Raw genomic sequence first — 21,378 nt, 5'->3', positions numbered from 1 at the left:
TGATCTTTGGGCCACAGAAATCAATTGCAAAGGATACAGGGAATTAAGGGGAGCATGTGTGAGGTTGGGATTCAGTCCCCAGAGGAAAAATGTTGCCACTCTTTAAAGGGCAGTTGCTTTTTGGGTAACCTCTAGAAGTGTCCTGACTAGTAATGGCCAAACATAATTGAATGTAAATTTATGGTAAATTAGCCAGATCAGGACTTAGTTTCAAAGCAGGGAGGAGGAGGAGAAATCCATCCCACCACAATGGATGTGGACATGGCCCCTTAGGAAGTGATGCTGTGTTCTGGCTGGGGTGATTTCTCACAGGCTGTGGTCAGCTGCCAGCAGGAGGGCATCAAAAAACTTCTTTCCTAAAAATCTACTAGAGGAGCTGAACTTTGTGTTACATTAATATAAATAAGTAAATTTTTTTCATCACCAGTCCCCCATCAATAGAGAAAACCAGATACTCCTTCTATTGACAACAATGGAGAAAAGTTTACAAATGGCATATTAAAGCTAAAATCTCTGACAGGAGCACAAGGTGGCACCTCCTGTGGGTGAACAAGCACCTACATGAACAAATTACCCATTAAGAAAGTTATCCCTGTTGGGGATTATAAGAAAATAATTATAATCTGACTAGTTTTATACTGGATCACTCTTTTTCAGTGTATCCATGATAACTTTTCCTATACTCTTAGTGATGGCAAAGTGTTACAACAACACTTTTTTAATGTGATCCTAGAAAAGACTTTGTAAAACAAATATCTGAACAGTTACTTCTGTTTAAAGAGTCAAGACAATGCTTACTGTAAAAAATTGTGTGGGTTTTTTTTAACAACCTTTACTTAATAAGTAATCATTTAGTGCTGGGAGTTTTCAGGTGGGTACTCAATGTATGACTATTTGGATGGATTTATATATCTACCTTTGTTATTAGCTTGGAAGCCCAGACTTTAAACTGTTGGGTACATTGAGATTATCTTGAAATAAAAACATCAGTTCAGTTCACTTTGTCTTCTTAATAAGTTTTGGTTTTGTTGATTCTTTTAGCTCTGAAGGTGATGACTCTATTCCAGAAATGGACTGTGGTATTGACTTCCAGTTCAATTAAACACAGCCCAAAGTCTTAAAAATAAATTCTGGGCATGAATAATTCAGTATGCCTGCTCTTGGTGTTGAGCAGTCAGAAACCTTTTGGTAGGGGATTCAGACAGTGAGGAAGTTAGAAGGTGTAATTGTGTATTTTTTGAAAAGGGTAAACTGAATGAAGCGGCCACTTTCTCCTTGGTGTGGGAATTGTTGCTTTTTCCAAGTTAACCAAGGTTGCTTCTTTCAGGTGTCTCCAAGGCATGAAGTCCCATCTCTTCTTACAGGTTTCTGTGTGTTTTCTGTGTGTCAGTTCCATGGGTGAGGAGCTGGGTTCAGCTCTCTTTAGAGATGCACCTTTTCCCAGGACATGGAGGCACTGTACACAGGCTTTACAGACACTGAAATATGTAATCATACTTCAACTTTCTGAGCTTTTTTCACTTCCAAGGTATTTCTAGTTGTATTTGTTAAGACTCATCTTTGAAGTATTGTTTATTTAAAAACCAGTTAAAAACCACAGCCACATATTGTTTAATCTATAATTAATATCCTATTAATCCATTGTGATGGAATCAATAATAAATGAAGCAGCAAATGGAGAAAAGATGAAATTGGGGTCCTTGTGCTTTCAAACTGAAATTTACCCATTAGCAGGAAGTCAATCAAGTTGTAATTTCCAAGCACCATGTTCCAGTGAGCACCTGCTTGAATGGATTCACTGCTGGAATGCTCAGGCCAGAGGAAGAGGCTAAAGGACCTCAGTTATATTTAATTTTTTTTCCTGGAGAAGACCAAAGGTGGATCTTAATGCAGCCTTCCCTTGCCTAAAGAGTGATTGTAGAAAGCCTGGAGCCAGGCTGTGCCAACAGGCTCACAGTTTGGGCACAAGCAGCTGCAGAAGTTGCAATGAAGAATTTGTACCTCTACAAATGAGAAAACTGTTCACTGCTTGAGAGTGTAATTAGTGGAAATGAGTTGCCCTCTTGCTTGGAAGGCTTCAAAATTTGGAGAGACAAGGCCCTGAGCTACCAGGTCTAACTTGGAAGTTATCCTGCTTTGAGCAGGAGATTGGGCTGGACACTTTCAGAAGTCCCATCCAAACTCCATTTCTCTCTAGCTCTGTCTGAAAGATGTAAAAACTCAATTTTTGCTTGACTTTTAAAATGCATGTGTTTCAAAAGTGGGCCTGGGAGTGTGCACTGTAGGGGATTAAGTGTCAGTGTGCACATCTTCTACCAGAAGTATAAATAAATGAATTGGCTGTGAGAGTCATTTTTACTGGAGCAAGGGGAAAAAGACCAGTTGGGAAGTAGATCACAAGTAGGTAGGTAAGAGGAATTAGAAAATGGATTAGTTTCAAATCTCCCTTCCATGGAAAGGAGACCATAGCCAGAAGTATGGTGATTTCCATGGTTTTTTGTTAGTTCACTGATCAAAATAGCAGAAGGAAGTACAAATAGTATCATCTCAGGCTGCTGTACTGTCAGAGAAAACTGAAGTGGAAAAGCTGTGTTTGGTGGTGCAGATGTTAATCGTGACCTCTGCTTCTCTTTGTGGGGAGTTAATGCTGCCTGTGTTCACCTTGAAAGTATTTGAAGTCAAAAATCGACACAAGCAATCTCCCAGATGCTGACTGGGTTCTTTTTTGAGTCTTGGCTTTTTAATGTGAAAAGTCGAAGCTGTCCTTGGCTCTCAGTAAATCAACAAGAGTTCAGAAACAGACACCTTGTTATTCTTTTAAGTCTGTTTAAATCTCAGGGGATCTTTAAGTTAACAGGGGTTCAGTATCACAGTCAGTGTGAAAGAATTGAGCTGTGCAGTTGTAACTACCTTGACTTCAGGGGTTATCACTGCTGAACCCTTATAATCTATTTGAATGTAAAATCTGGAGGTGCTGATAAAAGAACCTGCTGATCAAAGTGGCATGGCAGCTTCTGTCTGATTTTGGTCCTGGTTCTTAGAAGGCAATTAAACTGGAATAATTCAAAGGATACTGAGGCACTGGGTGTCACAGCAGGGTTTATGTACAGGGAAGAAATTGGATTCCTACTGCTATGTTTTGGTTTCCCAGATAAAGGCAGGATGAAATTCCTCCTTTCCAGTCAGATGGTATTTTCACACAGGCAGAACTACAAGTGTATCATCAGCTTTTCCCTGCAGTAGGGACAGAACTGCTGAGGGGAAGTGAGAAAATATTAGAAATACAGATGTGACAAAACTAGACTTTGCACATTTTACCCTGAGACACTTCTCTGGCACCCTGCAAAGTTCCTAAACTCTGCAGAGGTCCTGCCTGGACCAGCATTGCTGTTTTTGGCTGGGAACTGCAGATATATGAGTTTTTTATGGAATAGTTTGAAATGATGTGATGCTTCTTGTCTGTTTTCCAGTAGTCAACCCACAATGAGCTGGTTTTTAATTTAAAGAAGAATAACTGAGGTAATGAGTTGCATTTTAGTTGTGACATCTCCTCTGTGGTGCCCTGGGTCGCACAGTGGCTCCGTTGTCATGCTCTGTAGGAAGCACATGGACTTGTCATCAATAAATGTACAAAACAGCTTACAGAACTGCTTTATTTCTTTGGGGGTTTTTTGTAAGTGGGTTGTCTAGATGAGTTTCTCCTCCAGCAGCCATCCTGTGGTAGTGTATTGTGAAACTACTGTAAATGTTTGAACAGTGAGTAAAATCCAATTCAGCTTGTTGAGGACTAAATGTTTGATGAGGTCTCTCCCTGTGGGTGTTCTGTGGTTTTTGTTTAGTTCATTGTATAACTAAAGAATATGCCAAAACCAACTTGATTCTGATCAAATTAGAACATGTTCTATACTTTGATTTTGGATGTAAATATAATACATTTGCATAAATGCAATTTATTCAGGAATTCTGTTGGTTATTGCCTGAATTCCAGCTATAAAAACATGCTTCTATTAAAAAAAAAACCTGTTTGCAAATATGAATCAATTGACAGATGTGGTCTTTTGATAATATTCAGGTGTTATTCGCTCTAACCAGAGAGGGATTTGTAAGTACCTTGTATCTTCCTTACTTACACTGACCTTTCAGGCTCAGCATGGGAAACGTAAACTGCACTGGGGACGCCTCTGGGTTTTCATGACTGTCAATTCCAAGTTTGTTGGGCACATGTAGAACCTCTGGAGTAGCCCTGGTCGGTCAAAGCTCCTGTGTTTGGGGCTGCTTTTTGTGGGTGGTTTTTTTCCGACCTTGATCACCGTTTGAGAGCTCCACGTCTGTGCTGTGCTTTGACACCTGTCCTGCAGTGTGCCCTGGGTCAGAGAGCTGCCCTGGCCTTGTTTGCCAGAGATGCCCACAGGGAGATGATGCATTCAGGGTAAAATGGGAGATCTTTTAATAAATGTGTGCCTACTTGGAATATCAAAGGAATTGCTGAGTATTTTTTTCTGCCTTTCCACGTTCCTTCCTGGTACTTGTGTGGGATCCACCTCTTCCCTATCCGCCTCATGCCCATCCTCGCCCCGGTGTGGCACAGGAGGACTCCAGTTCCTCAGTGGTGTGTACTGGGGTGATTTTTTTTACCAGGCAATAAGGATTGTAACCAGGGAATTAGCACCCAAAGCGATGTCCAATTCTTCCCATATTTTTCTTTGAGTTGAAATAAATTTGGTCTCAAAAGCATTAAGGTAAATTTGCAGGTATGGAATAACCTTGTGAAATGCATAGGGAAGGTGACTAAGATTTAAACCTGTGTCAAACAGATGTTATTGCTCATTTTCTCACAGGGATTTTTACTTAATCTTTGGCTACTGTCTTTGCATACACTTGAGTGTTGTTGTTATTGCTGCTTAAAAGAAATGCTGGGAAAATATTTTTATTAGCAAAACAGCCAAGACCCCTTTCCATTGTCACTAAAACGGTACAAGCACAAAATGCTTTTGACTGGAAAAAGCGAAGAAATGAGTTGTTACTGAATATATGAAAAAAACCCAACCCAGAAATGGGTCCATTTAACTTCCTTGCTGAAATGCGTGTGCAGTTTTTTGGCACAGATTCTGTTCCTAATTTAGTACATTGAGCATGTTTCAGAAATAGGTCGTCTGTTAAATGCGGACACGGTCCGTACTCAGAAGTAAGACAGAGAGAAAAGGAAGGTCACTGTCAATTCTTTCTCTTTTTCCTCATCCTTGAGTGTGTATTATAGGGAAAAAGAACCACTGTGGTGCATGTGGCAAGGGCCATAGTGAAAATCAAATGCTGCTTTTATTCTATAAACATCCTTAGATTCATTTTAAGACATGAAAGCCAAAACACACGAGAGTTCATTTTTAAGGCTACTCTGCAGCTGAGTGTTCCTGCCAATTCTTACATCACTTTTATGTTTAATATATTTTTCCAGAGAAATGATCACTTTTATTTACAGTCTTTTGCATTCATAGCTCATTTCTTACCCCTTGTTCCAGCATGTGCTTGTTTCCTCTCTGTATAAAACTAGATCTGCCTAGAAGCACTTAAAAGCAAAACAAACCCAAACACCAACATTTTGTGAGGTTTGTTTCTGGGTATAGTGTCGTTGGAAAGTCCTTTTCATCGTGTGGGAGGTGTGTAAATGTCATCGTGGGTTTAGTGCTCAGTGTAGTCTAACAACTTAAGAACGAGGAGGTAGTAAAGTTATTTGAACTGTATTTTTATAGATGCTTTTGTTGAGACAAAATTAAGTTTCTTATTTGCTCAAGATTGAGCAAATATATTTACTGAGAAGTTAGAAACAGCGTGTCCTGTTTAATTGTGTTCAATTCTAAATGCTGTGCACAGGGATGTAGCAGGGGGATTATCCTAAGGTGCATTCATTGTATTTTATTTTTCAAATTTTTAAACAGTTGTACATTGTTAATTTGTTGTTAGTCATTAAATTTAGGCATGTAATCCTTGGTAATACTTGAAAATGGGCAGTTTACTGAAATTGGGTCTTAAATTCAGCTCTGAAAAAAGGTATTCAAATGTAGTACTAAAGCAGCAGTATACTCTGTAAATGAGCAGAATTAGAATTGATATATGTTTAATTTAATACGTATTTTAAGAGAAAAGAACCCAAATCTCTTAGACCAGTCTATGAAACTGGTTAGACCTCAAATTGGCCAACATTTATGCTTCTGATTCATTTTGCTATCATGGACCAACTTGTTCATTTGCTGCAGCCATTCCTTGGCATCATAAAATAATGAGCTTTTGTCTTCAAAATAGCTCTGCTTTGGGGCTACTGCAAGATCAGGATGAACCTCAAGAAATTTAGAGACAATGCACAAACTGCCCTTGTTAGAAAGAATTGCATTTGCTTGTATTCCTTTACAAATGTCAGTTGCTTACCTGGGGATCATTTTCTGGTCACGTTGATCTCCCTGTATGATGTGTAAAATGAAGATGGTCACGGGTAATTACATGAGACACTATGGCTTTTAAATTCTAAATGAGCTTAGGTGATAACATGCAAGTTATGCAGAAAGTCCTACATTCTGTAAACAAGTGGCTCATATATTTGGTTTTTTTTATTTTTCAGCTGTACTTTCAGGTTTCCCAGCACAAACATCAAGATAACATTCACAGCTCTGTCCAATGAAAAGAGAGAAAAGCAGGAGGCCCCGGAGTCCCCAGTGAAGCCTGTGCAACCCCAGATCTCTCCCTTAACAATAAACATTCCAGACAACATGGCTCACCTGATCAGCCCTCTCCCTTCTCCCACAGGAACTATCAGGTATTTAAACCCTGCAGGTGGGATCAGGGCCATGTACAGTCAGGCTCAGCACAAATTTCTCATTCAGTATTTTGCTTTTGAGGTCAAAGTTCAGCTGAAGCTCAGCCTTACCTGCCTCAAGAATCCCCCTTTCTGCTCTCATAGTTGCATGGGCAGTCTGTGATATTCTGGTTTAACATGTTAAATGTGTAACAGTCTGCTCAGGAGCTGTTGCATTCCAACAGTTTAAATTGCTTTTTGCTCTTGCATGCTTATTGCAACTCTTCAAATGAGACAATTTTAAATTACACCATTTTAAAGTGTTCTGATTGGCCACTGTCCTCCTGAAGTTCATCATCAGGAAAAATGGTGGTTTGGGTTATTATTAGTGTGGGAAATTGACTGATCTCTTACTCCAGAAGATTTGTTATTGGCTAGTCACTGCTGGAAGTAAGCAGACCTTTTATTTAAAACACAGGCTGAGGTGCAGAGCTCAGTGTCAGGATGGCTGATCCCAGGGAGGGTGATCCAGGATTTTCCTTGCCCTGCTGCTTCTGTGGTAATTGCAGCCCTTGTCCCACCTGTTACTTGGGACCAAACTCAATTAAGCACAAGCAACCCATCCTCACAAATGGGTAAAATTAGTTCAGATAGAATTTTTCAAAGTGTTGGAAATATCAGGAGCAAAACTTCCATGTCAAGGCACTGGAAGTTGTTTCAGTCATGTATGTGCTTTTGAAAGCTTTTTTGTCCCCTCTCACTTCCTGCATCTTCACTTGAATGAAGAACTGCCTGTGCTTGCTTTTTAAAAAGGTACAACTTGTTAATGAAATTTGAATTTAAGGATAATTGACTTCTTACATGCTTGCCAAGCTCTTGGTCTCTATCTTGGAGTGTTAATGACACCTGCCTAAATGATGGAAGCAGAGAGAAAAGATATCTAGACTTGTCTGTGAAACAGGTTTGCTTTCATATAAGAATTCAGGGAAAACACGTCTTACCAATGACAGAGCAGCTCACGAATATTTCAGATAATATCCCATCTATCAGCACTGTCTTTGCCTCGCTATGAATTTTGTAATTCTCTTCAGGGCTTTCATGCACCTGTTGAGCAGTTTATTACAGAGGAAAAAAAAAAGATGACAGTTTTGAGTCTATTTTGAGAGCAAAGCTTGACAGTTTCTCTGCAAATCATCCTGTTTTGTAGAAGACTTGTAAACTTGCTTTGATTATACCGTATGTGTCGCTTTGTCAATATATGCTGAAGTGAGCAGAGCAGAGGGATGTTGTCAGCTGATACGTGAAAACACAGAGCAGCAGTGACCTATATCTAAAGAAATAAATTAGCTACACATTTTGGCTCTAACCAAGGGTTCTTCTGTACAGCACTTAAAAAATGCCATCTCTCCCTTAGAGTAAGTATATCACTAGTAACAAATCATTGGTGGATTTCTTGTGAAGTGAAGATTTGATACTTTCAATATGAGTATATATTGCCCAATCTATAGTGTTTGCCTCTTTCTGCATATAAAGAAGGAGGTAGTAAAAAATTTGAAGGGCCAGGCAGACAAACAAACCTTGACAGATGTAAAATTGTTAAAGCTTTAGTGGGTAGATCTAAATAGCATTGTCTAGATTTACTTCTTGTGATGTTTGGAACCATAGATTCATAGATTCAAATTTATCTTTGGAGATAAGGCTGGTTCTGGGGGCACAGCAGGTGCAGCTCTTGGGCTTTCTCGTTTTTTGGCATTTCTGAGGGCTGCCTTGAAATCAGCTGCAGTATGAATTGCAGAGAGTGTGTGTCCTTGTAAGAGAGCTGCCAAAATTATTTTGGGGAAGGGGATGGACCTCACCTGCTGACTTTCTCTTTGCTCTTGGCTAAAAAGAAATTGTAGAAGAAAATTGGCACTGTGCAGCTGCAGTTCCTGTGGCCTCTGCAAGGCAGGGGACCACTGGTAAAAGACGTTCCAGTGGAATTATATACAATTATTTCCACTTTGGTGGATGGCAAAATGTGAAGTGTTAAGAGATACTCTTTTAGAGTTTGGCACCTTCTCTTGCTTTCTAACAGTGTATCTGCTGTATTGGCCTAATACTGCATTAAATCAGCTGAGTCAGTGCTGATGCATCCCATTTATCAGTACATTTATGGTTTTTGTACATATATCTGTGTGTAAGTATGGGCACACACCTGTAAGCACTTAAAATAATACTGGTTTAGATTTAAATGAGAATCAAATCTTTTTTTACCTCACTGCTTGCTGTATTTTATCAAATGTGCAGAAACACTACACAGGAGAGATGATCTTTTGTGGGGCAGACTGAACACAAGCATATGGCAGAAATTCCATGCAAGATGTGTGTCTTGTTTCCAACGAGTGTCTGAAAATTTGTGGCTGCTGATGCAGTTAAGGTAGACTTAAGGTGGCAAATCTTACACAAATACAGATCAGCCTAATCAATCAGCTGATCCTTGTCCTCTTGAGGAGGAAAGCCTGAGCAAGGTTTCTTCCTGCAGTGGTTCTGATTCCTGCGGATGGGTTAGCAAGGCGTGGAAGGTTGTTTCTAATGGAAGCCCTGACAGCCCTTTAGCTGCAGCCTCACAGCTCTGGTAGTGGCTTTGCTGCAGTAAGAGCTTTTTGATGAGACATAATGTGGTGATATACTGTATAACAAAATAGTAGGATCTTCTTTTTATGCTCTACAGTGCTGCAAATTCCTGCCCATCGAGCCCCCGCGGCGCAGGCTCTTCAGGGTACAAAATGAGTCGTGGAATAGCATCTGACCTACATTTGATGGCTGACAATTCACAGTCAGAAAACGACAAGGAAGCTTCAGGGGGAGATAGCCCAAAGGTAAATACAGCTTGAAACCAATCCCAGAAATTACACCTGAGGTGAATGTAAGACTTGGGATGTTTTGTTTGCTAAAGTGTATGCACTGAGTGGTAATTGGAACATTCCAGGCTTTAAAAACAGTGTGTAGGGTTTTGTGATCAGATGTGAGATTGATTGATTGATTGATTGATTTACCCCTCTCCCCTTTGGGGGAGGGTCTGTGTGCAGTCTCAGTTATAGATCTGTTTGGAGGCTATTGAAAATTCTTTGCTATTATACATATCTGCAAAATTTATGTTATCTTAAAATTGCTAATCAGAAGAACAAAGCTTTCTTACTTTCTTTTCTGCCTCAAGATTTTGGTAGTCCAAAAGTGCCCTAAGTCAAATTAATGATGTTTTATGACTTTTGATCTGGTAAGCAGTGTGTATCTCTCCAAAGTTTGTTGATGCAGACTTCTCTTGTTTTTGTCCAGGATGACTCTAAGCCACCCTACTCCTATGCACAGTTAATAGTCCAAGCAATTACAATGGCCCCGGATAAGCAGCTTACACTAAATGGAATTTATACGCACATAACTAAAAATTATCCCTACTACAGGACAGCAGACAAGGGCTGGCAGGTAATTTTGATTTCTGGAGTATTTTTTTTTTCACTTGTGAGCAATACTGGCAGCTGTAAACAGTCATGAGCAGGCAGTTGGTAAGCCTCAGAACCCTTCAGAAACAGAATTTATCAAATGAGTGTGTTGTCTTTCTTCTGATTGTAAGTTTTCCAACAAAGCGGGCGATTTACATGAGTCTGTATTTGAAATATTGCTTTATTGATGGATTGGTGTTCTCTAAACCTCTAGTAGGGATGCAGACAGACTTTGGGGAAAGCAAAGTGCATTTGGCACTGGATTTGAATCCCGTATGCTATCTAGGAATGGTGTCATGTTCTGTAACTTACAGTTGTGTAAACATCCGTGTTGCTATCTTGAGATAAAATTGAGATATTAAATGCTCCAAGTTCAGTTTTGTTTGTAAACAGTGATCTTGCCCATGCAGCAGGTGAAGGAACAAGTGTGTTATGTGTCATTATCTCACACTGGTTCATGCACTGTTTGATTTGTGAGCTTGCCCATTCCTGTACCGAGTTGGACCAAACCCTTCAACTCTGCAGAATTAATTTCTGCTTTCTTTTCATTTTTCCAAGACCAGCCTCAGCTTTTGCCAGGATGACTAACCGAGTAAAAATCAGTCTGGCAGAGTCGTCCCAGACACACATGAAGGCTCAGTGCCTTTGGTGCTGTTTTGGGTGCCTCAGAGGCCAAAGGAGCAGAGTTTGCAGGGCGTGGAGCACCTGGAGCACACGGTCCATCGTGGACTATCAGCTCACTGCTGGCTGCTCACTCTGCAGTTATTTTCAGGGAGGTAAAATTTGGAGAGATTGGCTGCACAAGTGGAAGACTGAAAAGCACAGCCTGTAGAGGAAGAGATTTTTAAATATTAATCAGATACTTACTTGTCATAAGGCCTAAATGAAAGTTGGATCACTCACCCAAGGTTAGTGGGGAACGTAGCTGTTCCTGGCTGTTTGCTAAGGGTTTGGTTAGTCAAGGACTTGGCTGTTGTGGCTGGGAAGTCTCTTTTGTTTCCCTTTCTCACATAACAGTGCAGTATCCTGGCTGCAGTCACGTTGTTTTAGCAACAAGACTCTGTTTATAAAACGTTGATGTGTGTTTTGCTTCCTATTTTGCAGTACCTTGAGTATCTGTGTATATGCTGTTGCTTTGTGAGCATCATGAACCCAACACACACACACACACACACGGTCACGCTGAGGTAAAGAACTCTGCCATAGAACAGGGTGTGGATTTGGGGCTGTAGTGCTTCCTAAAGCCAAGGTGATAGGCACAGCAGACAGTGTGTTCTGGACTAATTAATTAGCAGCTATTCATAGAGACAATTGGAAAAGCTGAAAATCAGATGCTGCTCAGTCACTACTCTGCCAGCTTCTACACATTGGGAGTTGGATTGCTGCTCGGGTGACTTAGGATAGATGTTTCAAATCATATTTGAGGCTCTATATGCATGTATCATTCAAAACATAGAGTACAAACACATGTATAGTGTCCCAGTCCCATACCTTAAGAAACTGAGGTATTTATATCCTTTAGCATACAATGGTCTCATTTAGTTGAGCATTTGAAGACTCCTCTCTGTGAACTTATTTTAGCAGGTACTTTTGGATCTAGTCCTTTATTCTAGCATATGGAGAAATAAATACAGTTTATAAATATGTTCTTGGCATCTTTCTGGTTATGTTTCCATTTTTGGCAGGGAAAAACCCATCTCTGGTTTCATCAGTTTGCATTCAAGAAATCATATATGGTTATCACTGCTTTAGGTTTTCCAAACTTACCGTCAGGGTCATGAACTCAGACATTTGAGCAAGTTTTACATTCACTTTGCAAATTTTTGAGAGCTTTTGTAAATGTAAAGCTTTTTCCCGTTTACCTCTGTTCCCTGACAAGTATTTTGGGGTGCATCCTTAGCATCAGTCTCTTCTTGTTCAGTGATAATATTGAGAGAGATTTTGGGGTTTATCTATGTTAAAAAATGAACAAATAAAATAAAAGGAAATTCTGTGTGCAATGCCAAGCACAGATAGAGCCACTTGAGGGTGTCAGCAGTTCTGTGCGTTGCTCTGATGGAGGAGTGGGGGGGATGTTGCAGCAGACTGAGGATGTGGAAATGTGCGAAGAGACCGTGGTAACAAAGATCTGGAAGAGCTGGTTCAGGACCTACTGCCACGTGCTGTTTTAATAGAGACATGAAATTCTTTCATTGAGACAGACTGGACTGTGGGTGAATTCACAACAATCCAGCTGCCTTTGGAACTTGTGTAATTTAGCCTTTTCTTTCTGAACTGTGGAACAGTAACAGAATTATCACAGAGGATCAGAATCAGTATATGCTGTGTTCTGCTGGCCCTCCTGGAAGGAACTGTGACACCTGGGGAAGGGTGGTGTACAAGCACTGATCATTTTTATTTTTGTTTTTAACACTGCATTCTGCACAAGTATTTGTAGTGTTCTAAGCAGTTGGTTTCAATCACGGTGTTTCTCATGAGAGAATTAAATAAATGGGATTCCTGTTATTTCCAATTAGCATACTGGGTTTTTAATTGTTGGGAAAGATTTGACAAATGCAAGAGTCCTTTCAGGTTTATGGCACTGCTTGATAGTGCTCTGAGTTCTGTTAAATTAAGGAATTAAAGAGCTGAACCCCGAGTCTCCTATAGTACAAACTGCTGCAGTAGGCCACATTCTGACTTGGAAAAGTTATATGAATTCTACATATTTTTTTATGTTCCATAGAATTCAATACGTCACAATCTCTCTCTGAATCGTTATTTCATCAAAGTACCACGTTCCCAGGAAGAACCAGGCAAAGGCTCATTCTGGAGGATAGACCCTGCCTCTGAAAGCAAATTAATAGAGCAGGCTTTTAGGAAAAGGCGGCCTAGGGGAGTACCTTGCTTTAGAACCCCTCTGGGACCACTCTCTTCTAGGTAAGGAAAACCAGATGAACAAAAAGACTATGGCTGTTGTTTAATCTTCAGGCTGCTACAGACTTGATAGCTTCGGATACAGTCACGAGTTTAGTAATTTAATTTCATCCAGACTCAGTGTTTGAATTCTGTGTGTTTCATTAGGAGGCTGCCCCATACACCAGGCTTGTGTTTATTGCTTGTTTTTAGTGTTAAAGAACTCGGTTTGCATAATTAACTATCAGATTGTTAATGTAAGCAAGCCTTGCTGTACCTTTGATGGGTTTTACAGAGTTATAATTTTAATTTCTAACTGCCATCTACTGGATTTTAAAACTGTTTGCAAAGAAAATTCTCAGATACCGGCTACCATTTTATTGACCTTAGAGATGACAATTGGGTATTCAGTTTGATAATGTTTGAGCAGAATTCGTGATGGGGAAATACTTGGGTTTAAATTATTCCCTCTGTAAAGTTATGGCCTTTCTGCTGGTGCAGATCTTTTACTATTTGCCCTGTAGCCTCAGATTTGCTCATTGTTCTTCTCCACCAGAAGAAATGTTCATGTTTTGCAGATTTAGAGTCTCCCTAAGAAGGCATCCAGCCACTTCTTCTCCATTAACTGTACCTGGAGTTTGCTTTTAAATTCTGTCCCTGTTTAACAGAAGCTTTTTAAAAGATCCTGAGCTCTGGGTTGTAGCTGTGCCCTCCCCTGCTGTGGCAGCGTGTTACGGTCTCATTAGAGGAAGGTCATGGGCTTTCACAGTTCAGAAGTTAAAACACATCAGCTGCTGCTTTCATTTCTAACTACAGAAGTGCCCCAGCTTCTCCTAATCACTCTGGAGTGTTGTCTGCACACTCCAGTGGCGTCCAGACCCCCGAGAGCTTGTCCAGGGAAGGATCTCCTGTCCCTATGGAACCTGAGCCCAGCACCATCCAGCCAAAACTCGCCGTCATACAAGAAGCACGATTTGCACAGAGTGCCCCAGGTGAGGAGCCCTGAGCTCGGCACTGAGGGCTGGGGGACAGAGGGCTGGCACCTAAATATTGCCAAGACTTCATATGTACACCAAAAATGAGTATGTATTTCACCTCTTCACATTCAGACCAGATCTGTGAGAAACTCAGAAACAGCCAGGGAGAGTCTGCAGATGTGGGGCTGTTGTTACCTGGAGGCTGCTCCAGAACCTTGCATCAGGTTGTTGCTGAGGAGAGGTTGTGCCTCTGTCCTGTGTAGGACTGTGCTGTCTTGTAACAGTTCTCTTGAAAAAAAAAAAAAAAAAAACCAAAAGGGTTTGTGTGTTACAGAAATGAGGAAATGCCTTTCACACCTCTCTGGTCATGTCATCCTTCCAGAGAGGGGGGGTGGGGGGAATAAAAGAATTGGACTGATAAAGTGAGATAAGAAATTTCCTATTTAAAACAAAAAGAGCATAAGGCATGATGGGATAAGGGTGTGTTTGTTTAATTACCTTCTTTGATGTACATTTGCCATCCGGTTTCTTGGATGTGGCACTACAGAAGTGCCAGTGAGCACTCAGTAGTGAAGGCAGACATGGTCCTGAGCAGACCCCAGGATTCCCAGTGCAGGAGGACACGGAGAGCACTCCTGATGCACACAACACCTGCAGCACACACGTGTTCCCATCTGTGGAAAGGGGTTTACTTAAAATGAATGCAAACCTCAGCTTTGTTTGGGGGCAGAGCTGGGGTGCCCAAATGGCTCTTACTGAGCCAGTACAGCCCCTTACTTTGAGCCTGGAGATGGGAATAGCCACTTTTCCTAACCTTCATTGTGCAGTATTTTTTGGCTCATTCAGGCATTAGTGAAGGACCTTATTAATTGTCTGAGGTTTTAGTGTGAAGTTTAAAAGAATGACTGGCTTAAAAGAAATAACTAAAACTGGCAGTCTAATTTTGACCTCTTTCTTGGTAGGATCACCTCTCTCTAGCCAGCCAGTTTTAATTACTGTACAACGGCAGCTACCGCAAGCTATCAAACCTGTCACCTACACTGTTGCAACTCCCGTGACAACATCGACCTCCCAGCAGCCTGTAGTTCAGACAGTTCATGTTGTGCACCAGATCCCAGCTGTGTCAGTCACCAACGTGACTGGATTAGCACCAGCAAACACTTACACTGTCGCAGGACAGGCGGTCGTCACACAAGCTGCTATGGTCACCCAGCCCAAGGTAGAACCTCAAGAGAATGGAGACCACAAGGAAGTCAAAGGTGAGAACCTGTGGGGGTTGTTTTGGGACTCCTTTATACAGAGGGATCAGTATTTGGAACCTAGAATCACAGAACCATAGAACAGTTTGGTTTGGAAGGACCTTAAAGTCCATCTTGTTCCACCCCCTGCCCATGGGCAGGGACATCTTCCACTATCCCAGGTTGCTCCAAGCCTCGTTCAGCCTGGCCTTGAACACTTCCAGGGCTGGGGCATCAATACTTGAAGTGTTTGGCTAAAACTGAACATTTCGAATTGTAGTTTCTCAGATACGCTGGAGCGAGTAATAAAACAACACACTTCACTGAGGGTTGATTGAGTGAAACCAAGTGGTCCCTGAGCACTTTGTTATTTTTAACCATGTTTTCTCTCCTGTTTTTCAGTGAAAGTGGAGCCTCTCCCTGCTATTAGCCATGCTGCAATAGGAGCTGCCGGTCGTATCATCCAGACATCGCAGCCCACGCCCTTACAGACAGTTACCATAGTGCAACAGGCGCCGCTGGGGCAGCACCAGCTGCCCATAAAAACTGTAACGCAGAACGGAACGCACATCGTGCCCCTCAGCACGGCCGTGGCGGGGCAGGGCAGCGCGGGTACGTACGGGGGGGCCTGGCTGCCTCTGCCTCCTCTGCTCGCGTCCCTCCTGCTTAGAGCGGGAGCTGAGCTCTGCACAGGCTTTAGCTCGCAGCCTGCAAGGGCTCCTTCCCTCTCTCTTGGTAAGAACCAGAGTTTCTCTTCACTAAGGGTTGCCTGAACATCTTTTTGTTCCCTCTGTGGTTGTTATAGGGATGTAGTTAGTGGTGACAACCCATCCTCTCTCCTCTTTAAACTAGGATAGAAACAAGTTTTAGAAGAAGTTCCTGTAAAACAGAGCTGTTAGAATGGTGCCTGCTCCCAGGTGGTTTGTTGGAAGCCACCAACAGGAAAACCAGAACTTGCTTGTGGGTTGGCTCTTTGAACTGTTACTTTTTATTCTGATTTTATTGAACCTGTACTGAAAAGACTGAGATTCTGGAAGATTTTGAGGTGGTTCTTGTCTGAATCCAGCATTCCCATCTGGGACTCTGCAGGCTGAGTGGGCAGCGGTGCTTTGTCATCATTCCATCCATTCCCTCTTGCTCACAGCACGGGCAGGTTTGCTCTGCTGGCAGGTGCACACAGCTTGTTCTAACAGTTTTGCTTTGAGTATTATCTGACACTGAAGGAGAGGGTTTTTTGTCATAAAATACGTTTACAGAAATATTTTTAGGGTTATCTTATATCAATTTATTACCTGCATTTCTGCTCGAAAGTCTTCCTAACGGAGTGAATTATCTGCTTCATTTCCTTTTTACTCCTTTGCCATCACTGACATTTATAGGTCAGTGTTCTGGCTGCTGCCACTTCACTTCCAGCTTAAGAGCAGCAAAAGCATCACAGTCAGACTTGAGGTGCACTTTCTGTGTCAGAAGGGATGTGTGAATAGAGCTGGGAGCCATGTGAAGTATACTGAAAAGCTATTTTTAAAAGTAAGGAATAATTCTTTGTCTCTTTTCCCTGGATTCTGAAAACTCAGCTGATTTCAACATGGTCCCTGCCAGGACAGCCGACGGCTGCAGGGTGTGTGCAGGGAATGTGGCAGCACACAGGAGTGGAGTTGTGATGTGTCTCTGTGTGTGGTGGGTGTGGAGCGAGGTGTGCTCCAGGTGCTGGTCTCTTGTTACAGTAACTCCTAAACCAGCAAGAAACCAGGTAATTCTCAGGCAAAGCATCTGGGCCCACAGAAACACAGACTTGTGTTTGTCTGCATGTGTCTGTGTAACACGCACACGGCTGTGTTCACACACACATTTGTGTTTGGTGAAAGAAGGTTTGTGCCACCTGAGAAGAAAGAAATCCAGAGCAGATGCTGTTCCTGTTCCATTTTCCACGTGTAGTAAAGCAGGTGCTTTCAGATCCTGCTCTCAGCAGAACAGCTCGGCAGCGCTGCCTGGTCCTTGTGAGTCAGCTGAGAGCTCTGGGGTCCAAAAGAAACTCACAATTCTTACTGTACAATAAAATTTCATAACTCAGTATTCTGTATCTCAGCTTTCAGTGTAGATTTCAAACATCATCATTCTTTTGTGTGTTTCCTACTCCCACAAACCAGCTGTGGCTGCAGCCAAAGGGTCTCTGGTTACCCACCAGACCCCGGAGTGAAAAATCACAGAATCACAGAAGGGTTTGGGTTGGGACGGACCTTAAAGCTCATTTCATTCCCTCCCCCTGCCATGGGCAGGAACACTTTCCACTGGAAGAGTGCAGTAGAATAGTGCAGTGATTGTCTTAATGTGTGCTTGAAGGTGAGGTCTTGTTTTTATTTAAGCAACACAAAAGTTGCAGGAAGGCCTTTTATTCAGAAGTTCCATCTCCATGGCTCCTATTCAGAAATGGTACAAGGAATATCTTTTCTAATGGGAGCTGAATGACTTCTGAGATTCCAGAGCAAATTGATTTACAGCTTGGTTCATGCAGAGGTGATACTCTCTAGGATAGCTTACTAATAACTAGCTACAAGTTTAGCAAGTAATAATTTCTCATGGGCTTGATATTTCATCTCCACTAGCAGGGAATGCCATGATAATGTCAGGGAAATGATGCAGAGGGAAGGGATCAAGAAAAAAGCAGGTGGTTTGATAATGTTTAGATAAAGTTTCATGAAATGCAATGAACAAGTAAACCTGTAATTAGCATTTTGCATTCTTTGCAAAGACATTTGATTAGTGAATTTAACCAGGGCCGATGTTGAGGAAGGGGCTGCTCACAGGCAGAGGGAGGAACCTCAGGGGTCTCAAGGTTTGTACTCACCCATGAGTGGTGCCTCATCCATGGAAGGAGAAAGATTGAAATCCTGTATGGGATGCTTGAACTGTATCTCTGCTGCTGTGATTCAGCTGAACACTTGCATTTTGTCGCCTGGGTCATTGCTGGCCACTGGGACTTGTTCCAGCCCTGCCTTCTCCTTAGCTGTGGGCAAATGCCTCATTTCCCATCACAGGGGAATTGCTGCTTGTGTCGTGTGCTCTCCTGACTCTGTGAATTCCAGAACTTCCCTCCAGTAACCTACAGCCCCTGCTGGGTCTGGCATGGTCCTGCTCTCCTTCCAGGCCACATCACACATCTGCAGTGATCAGAGACCTGGCCAGAACCTACCAAAGGGGGTTTTGAATCCGCTTCTGTTCTGTCACAAGTTACGGTGTGGATTTGCTAAATCTTCAGTCATCAAATCCTTCCCTGTCTTCAGCTTCCCAGTGGCTAAATGGAGCTGCTTCCCTGTTCTCCCATCTGGGTCCAAATCTGTGTGAATGTTGAGCGATTTGGGAAAATGTCCTTAATGTGCACAGCAGGTTTGTGCAGATTAAACAATCACACCAGAATCTCACCTGGGCCTGCCAATACCCCACGTGGTACCAATAAAGGAATTGATCATTTAATGACAGTGCAGGTTTGCTTCCTGTGTCCTCTGATTGACAAGGATCAGGGTGCTGAAGTTTGTATTCTCTTTTTTGCAGCTGCTGCAAGTCCTCTGCATATGTTAGCAACCCACGCGTCCGCATCGGCATCGCTTCCCACCAAGCGCCAGAATGGAGACCAGTCAGAACAGCAGGAACTCAAACGTATCAAAACAGAGGATGGAGAGAGCATAGTCATAGCTGTGAACGTGGACACCCCACCCGTGGCAGTGAGTGACAAAGGCAGCCAGAACTAGAAACTTAGGGGAGTTTTCTTTTTTTTTTTTTTTTTAAAAAAAAAAAAAAAAAAACCACAAAAAACCAACAAAAACTCCGTGGTGCCAAAAGGAGACACTTAAATCTAACACCTAAAATGTTGGAACATGTTCTCACGCAGTGGGGAAAGGGGCCCTGTGATCAGACTTCAACTTTCAGCACTGAAACAAAACCCAACACAGGTGGCCTTAAAACTCGGTAATTTAAAGTCAAACTGCAGAACCATGTTGTTGTAGAGGCTGTGCCCCCGCCCCTCCTGCCCCACGGACTGTGTGTGCTGGGAGGGCTGCAGCTTTAACAGGATCTGTCAGATTATTTCCAGGACTGAGGATCTCAGTGTAACGGCAGCATGATAGCGCTTAGTGTGACTGGTTTCAAACGATTGTATATTCCTAAAGGGAACAGAGGCAGGAGCCATTCCGACACCGTGGCAGCTAAGCCTTTCCGATCCACCCACCCATGCAGTTGTTGATAGATATGCAGTATTTTGTTGTTCACATGTGGAATTAGAAATTTTTGAGGTGTATTTTCATTTCTTTGCAAAACAATGGGGTCTTTGACATTTCAAATCACTCCATTTCTACTCCGGAAACTTTGGAATCACACAACTACTTTTCATGTGAAATTTTGTTTGGTAAAAAACTGAATGTAGGGTTTTTTTAACCAACGGAATGATTTACTTTTGTCTGTCCTGTTCAAGTTCAGATAAAGCTACTTTATTACATCTGCAAATTTTCATATTTTAGCAGTTGCCTGATAAATTTAATCAAATTTTATTACCATGTGTAGTGATCAAACGCTTCTTTGGGCTTGCATGTAACTGATTAGAAACTCTGATGTAAATGAGCCGTTAACTGACGTAAAGAACTGCTATGGATTTGACCAGAGCTGCACTTACCTGTTTCTCTCTCTGCTACCTTTTGCTGTTTGTTACTTTGTGTTGACTTTGACTGTCCCTGGCATATTTTTCCAGTCTAAAGTAAAACAAGAGTCTCGCTTAATATTGTGTATGTTTAAGATAACAGACTGTTCTTCATTTAGAAAGATAAAATTCTTTATCACAAGTCCTTTTAAAAAGAGTAAAATTATCTTGTCAGAGGTATATTCGATATTTTTAAGCTTAAGCACCCTTCAGTAGAAATTAATCTGCCCCATTTCTCCGTAACACTTTGATGTCAGACACTGACCTCGGGGTCTCCATGACCAGTAGCTGTTGTGGTTTTCTAACAGTGGCTACCAGATTATGGTAATAATTTTTTTTTTTTTTTTTTAAGTGTGTGTTCTGCAGTTGAACATTTTAAAATGTATCGGTAATTTCTCACTTTAATGTGGTAATAGATTCCACTTTACATTTCAAAATTCAATTGAAACAAGGCTGCTGTTCAGTCTTCAACTCACACAACGTCTTAGTTCCTCCTGCAGCCAGGTGAGTGGGAGCCGGAGCGTTGCCTCCATCGGAATCTGGTTTTTGTCCTGTTCTGTAATAAAGATGCATTATTTATATTTCCTTTCCTGCTACGAAAGGAAAAACTGTATTTTCATGATGGACTGAACAGTTTGGAGTGGTTATTTTAGGCAGCTTTTTGGAAACTATTTACCTAAAGACCAAATATGAGAAATCTGTACAAGTTTTGTGTTCATCTACACAATGGAACTGTTACAATGTCTCTGCAGATAATACATTAAAAAACTATGAAAAAAAAACTCTACACAAGCTGGATTTATAACAGGCATTTAAAAAAAAAAGCATAACCTGAAAAGAAGCATTTCTGTACAATTGCAACGTTTTCTTTAGAGGTTTTAAAAATAAAAAAAAGTAAAGTTTTAACATACTTTTTTTAAGAAAAAAGAAATCCAGTACTAGTAATTTAATTTGGTGTTGAATGAATTGACTAGAATGTGGTTTATTTTCAGAAGTGAGATCTGTTCACAACTAGGGCTAGGTGAATAATAGTGTATAAGATTTTTTAAAATAAAATTAAATTTTATTCAGCAAATTAACTAAGTTGAAATTCCTCAACAAGTGTGTTTGAAATATTGATGTATATTTGGGGTTAATGCAGCTTCTGTGTCAGACCCAACAAGCCAAGGTGCCCCTTCCTGCCACGCCGTGTCCCGGGAGCCAAGGGCATGGAGGGGCTGGACCATGCTTTGCACTGTTTGGGGCACGTCTCTGCCTTAAGATGGATCATTATTTCTGTAAATAAGTTTTAGGAGATGTCACTTTCTGGAATCACTGT

General features: G+C 41.5%; 1 protein-coding gene across 1 annotated transcript in view; it reads left to right on the top strand.

Moving 5' to 3' along the window:
* Nucleotides 1-21,139, top strand: part of FOXK2 (forkhead box K2) — a 46,537-nt gene extending 25,398 nt beyond the window's left edge. The window contains exons 2-9 of the mRNA XM_039562611.1: nucleotides 6,611-6,805; nucleotides 9,495-9,642; nucleotides 10,100-10,246; nucleotides 12,989-13,182; nucleotides 13,975-14,150; nucleotides 15,098-15,394; nucleotides 15,776-15,985; nucleotides 18,923-21,139. Coding sequence (XP_039418545.1) covers nucleotides 6,611-6,805; nucleotides 9,495-9,642; nucleotides 10,100-10,246; nucleotides 12,989-13,182; nucleotides 13,975-14,150; nucleotides 15,098-15,394; nucleotides 15,776-15,985; nucleotides 18,923-19,119 — 1,564 coding nt within the window. The 3' untranslated portion in view covers nucleotides 19,120-21,139. The remainder of the gene's footprint in view (nucleotides 1-6,610; nucleotides 6,806-9,494; nucleotides 9,643-10,099; nucleotides 10,247-12,988; nucleotides 13,183-13,974; nucleotides 14,151-15,097; nucleotides 15,395-15,775; nucleotides 15,986-18,922) is intronic.
* Nucleotides 21,140-21,378: the final 239 nt, after the last annotated feature.

The sequence above is a fragment of the Corvus cornix genome, chromosome 18 (genome assembly GCF_000738735.6).
Source record: "Corvus cornix cornix isolate S_Up_H32 chromosome 18, ASM73873v5, whole genome shotgun sequence".
NCBI classification, from domain to species: Eukaryota; Metazoa; Chordata; class Aves; order Passeriformes; family Corvidae; genus Corvus; species Corvus cornix.
The sequence above is the reverse complement of the archived record's forward strand: the minus strand, read 5'-3'. Positions and strand labels throughout refer to the sequence as shown.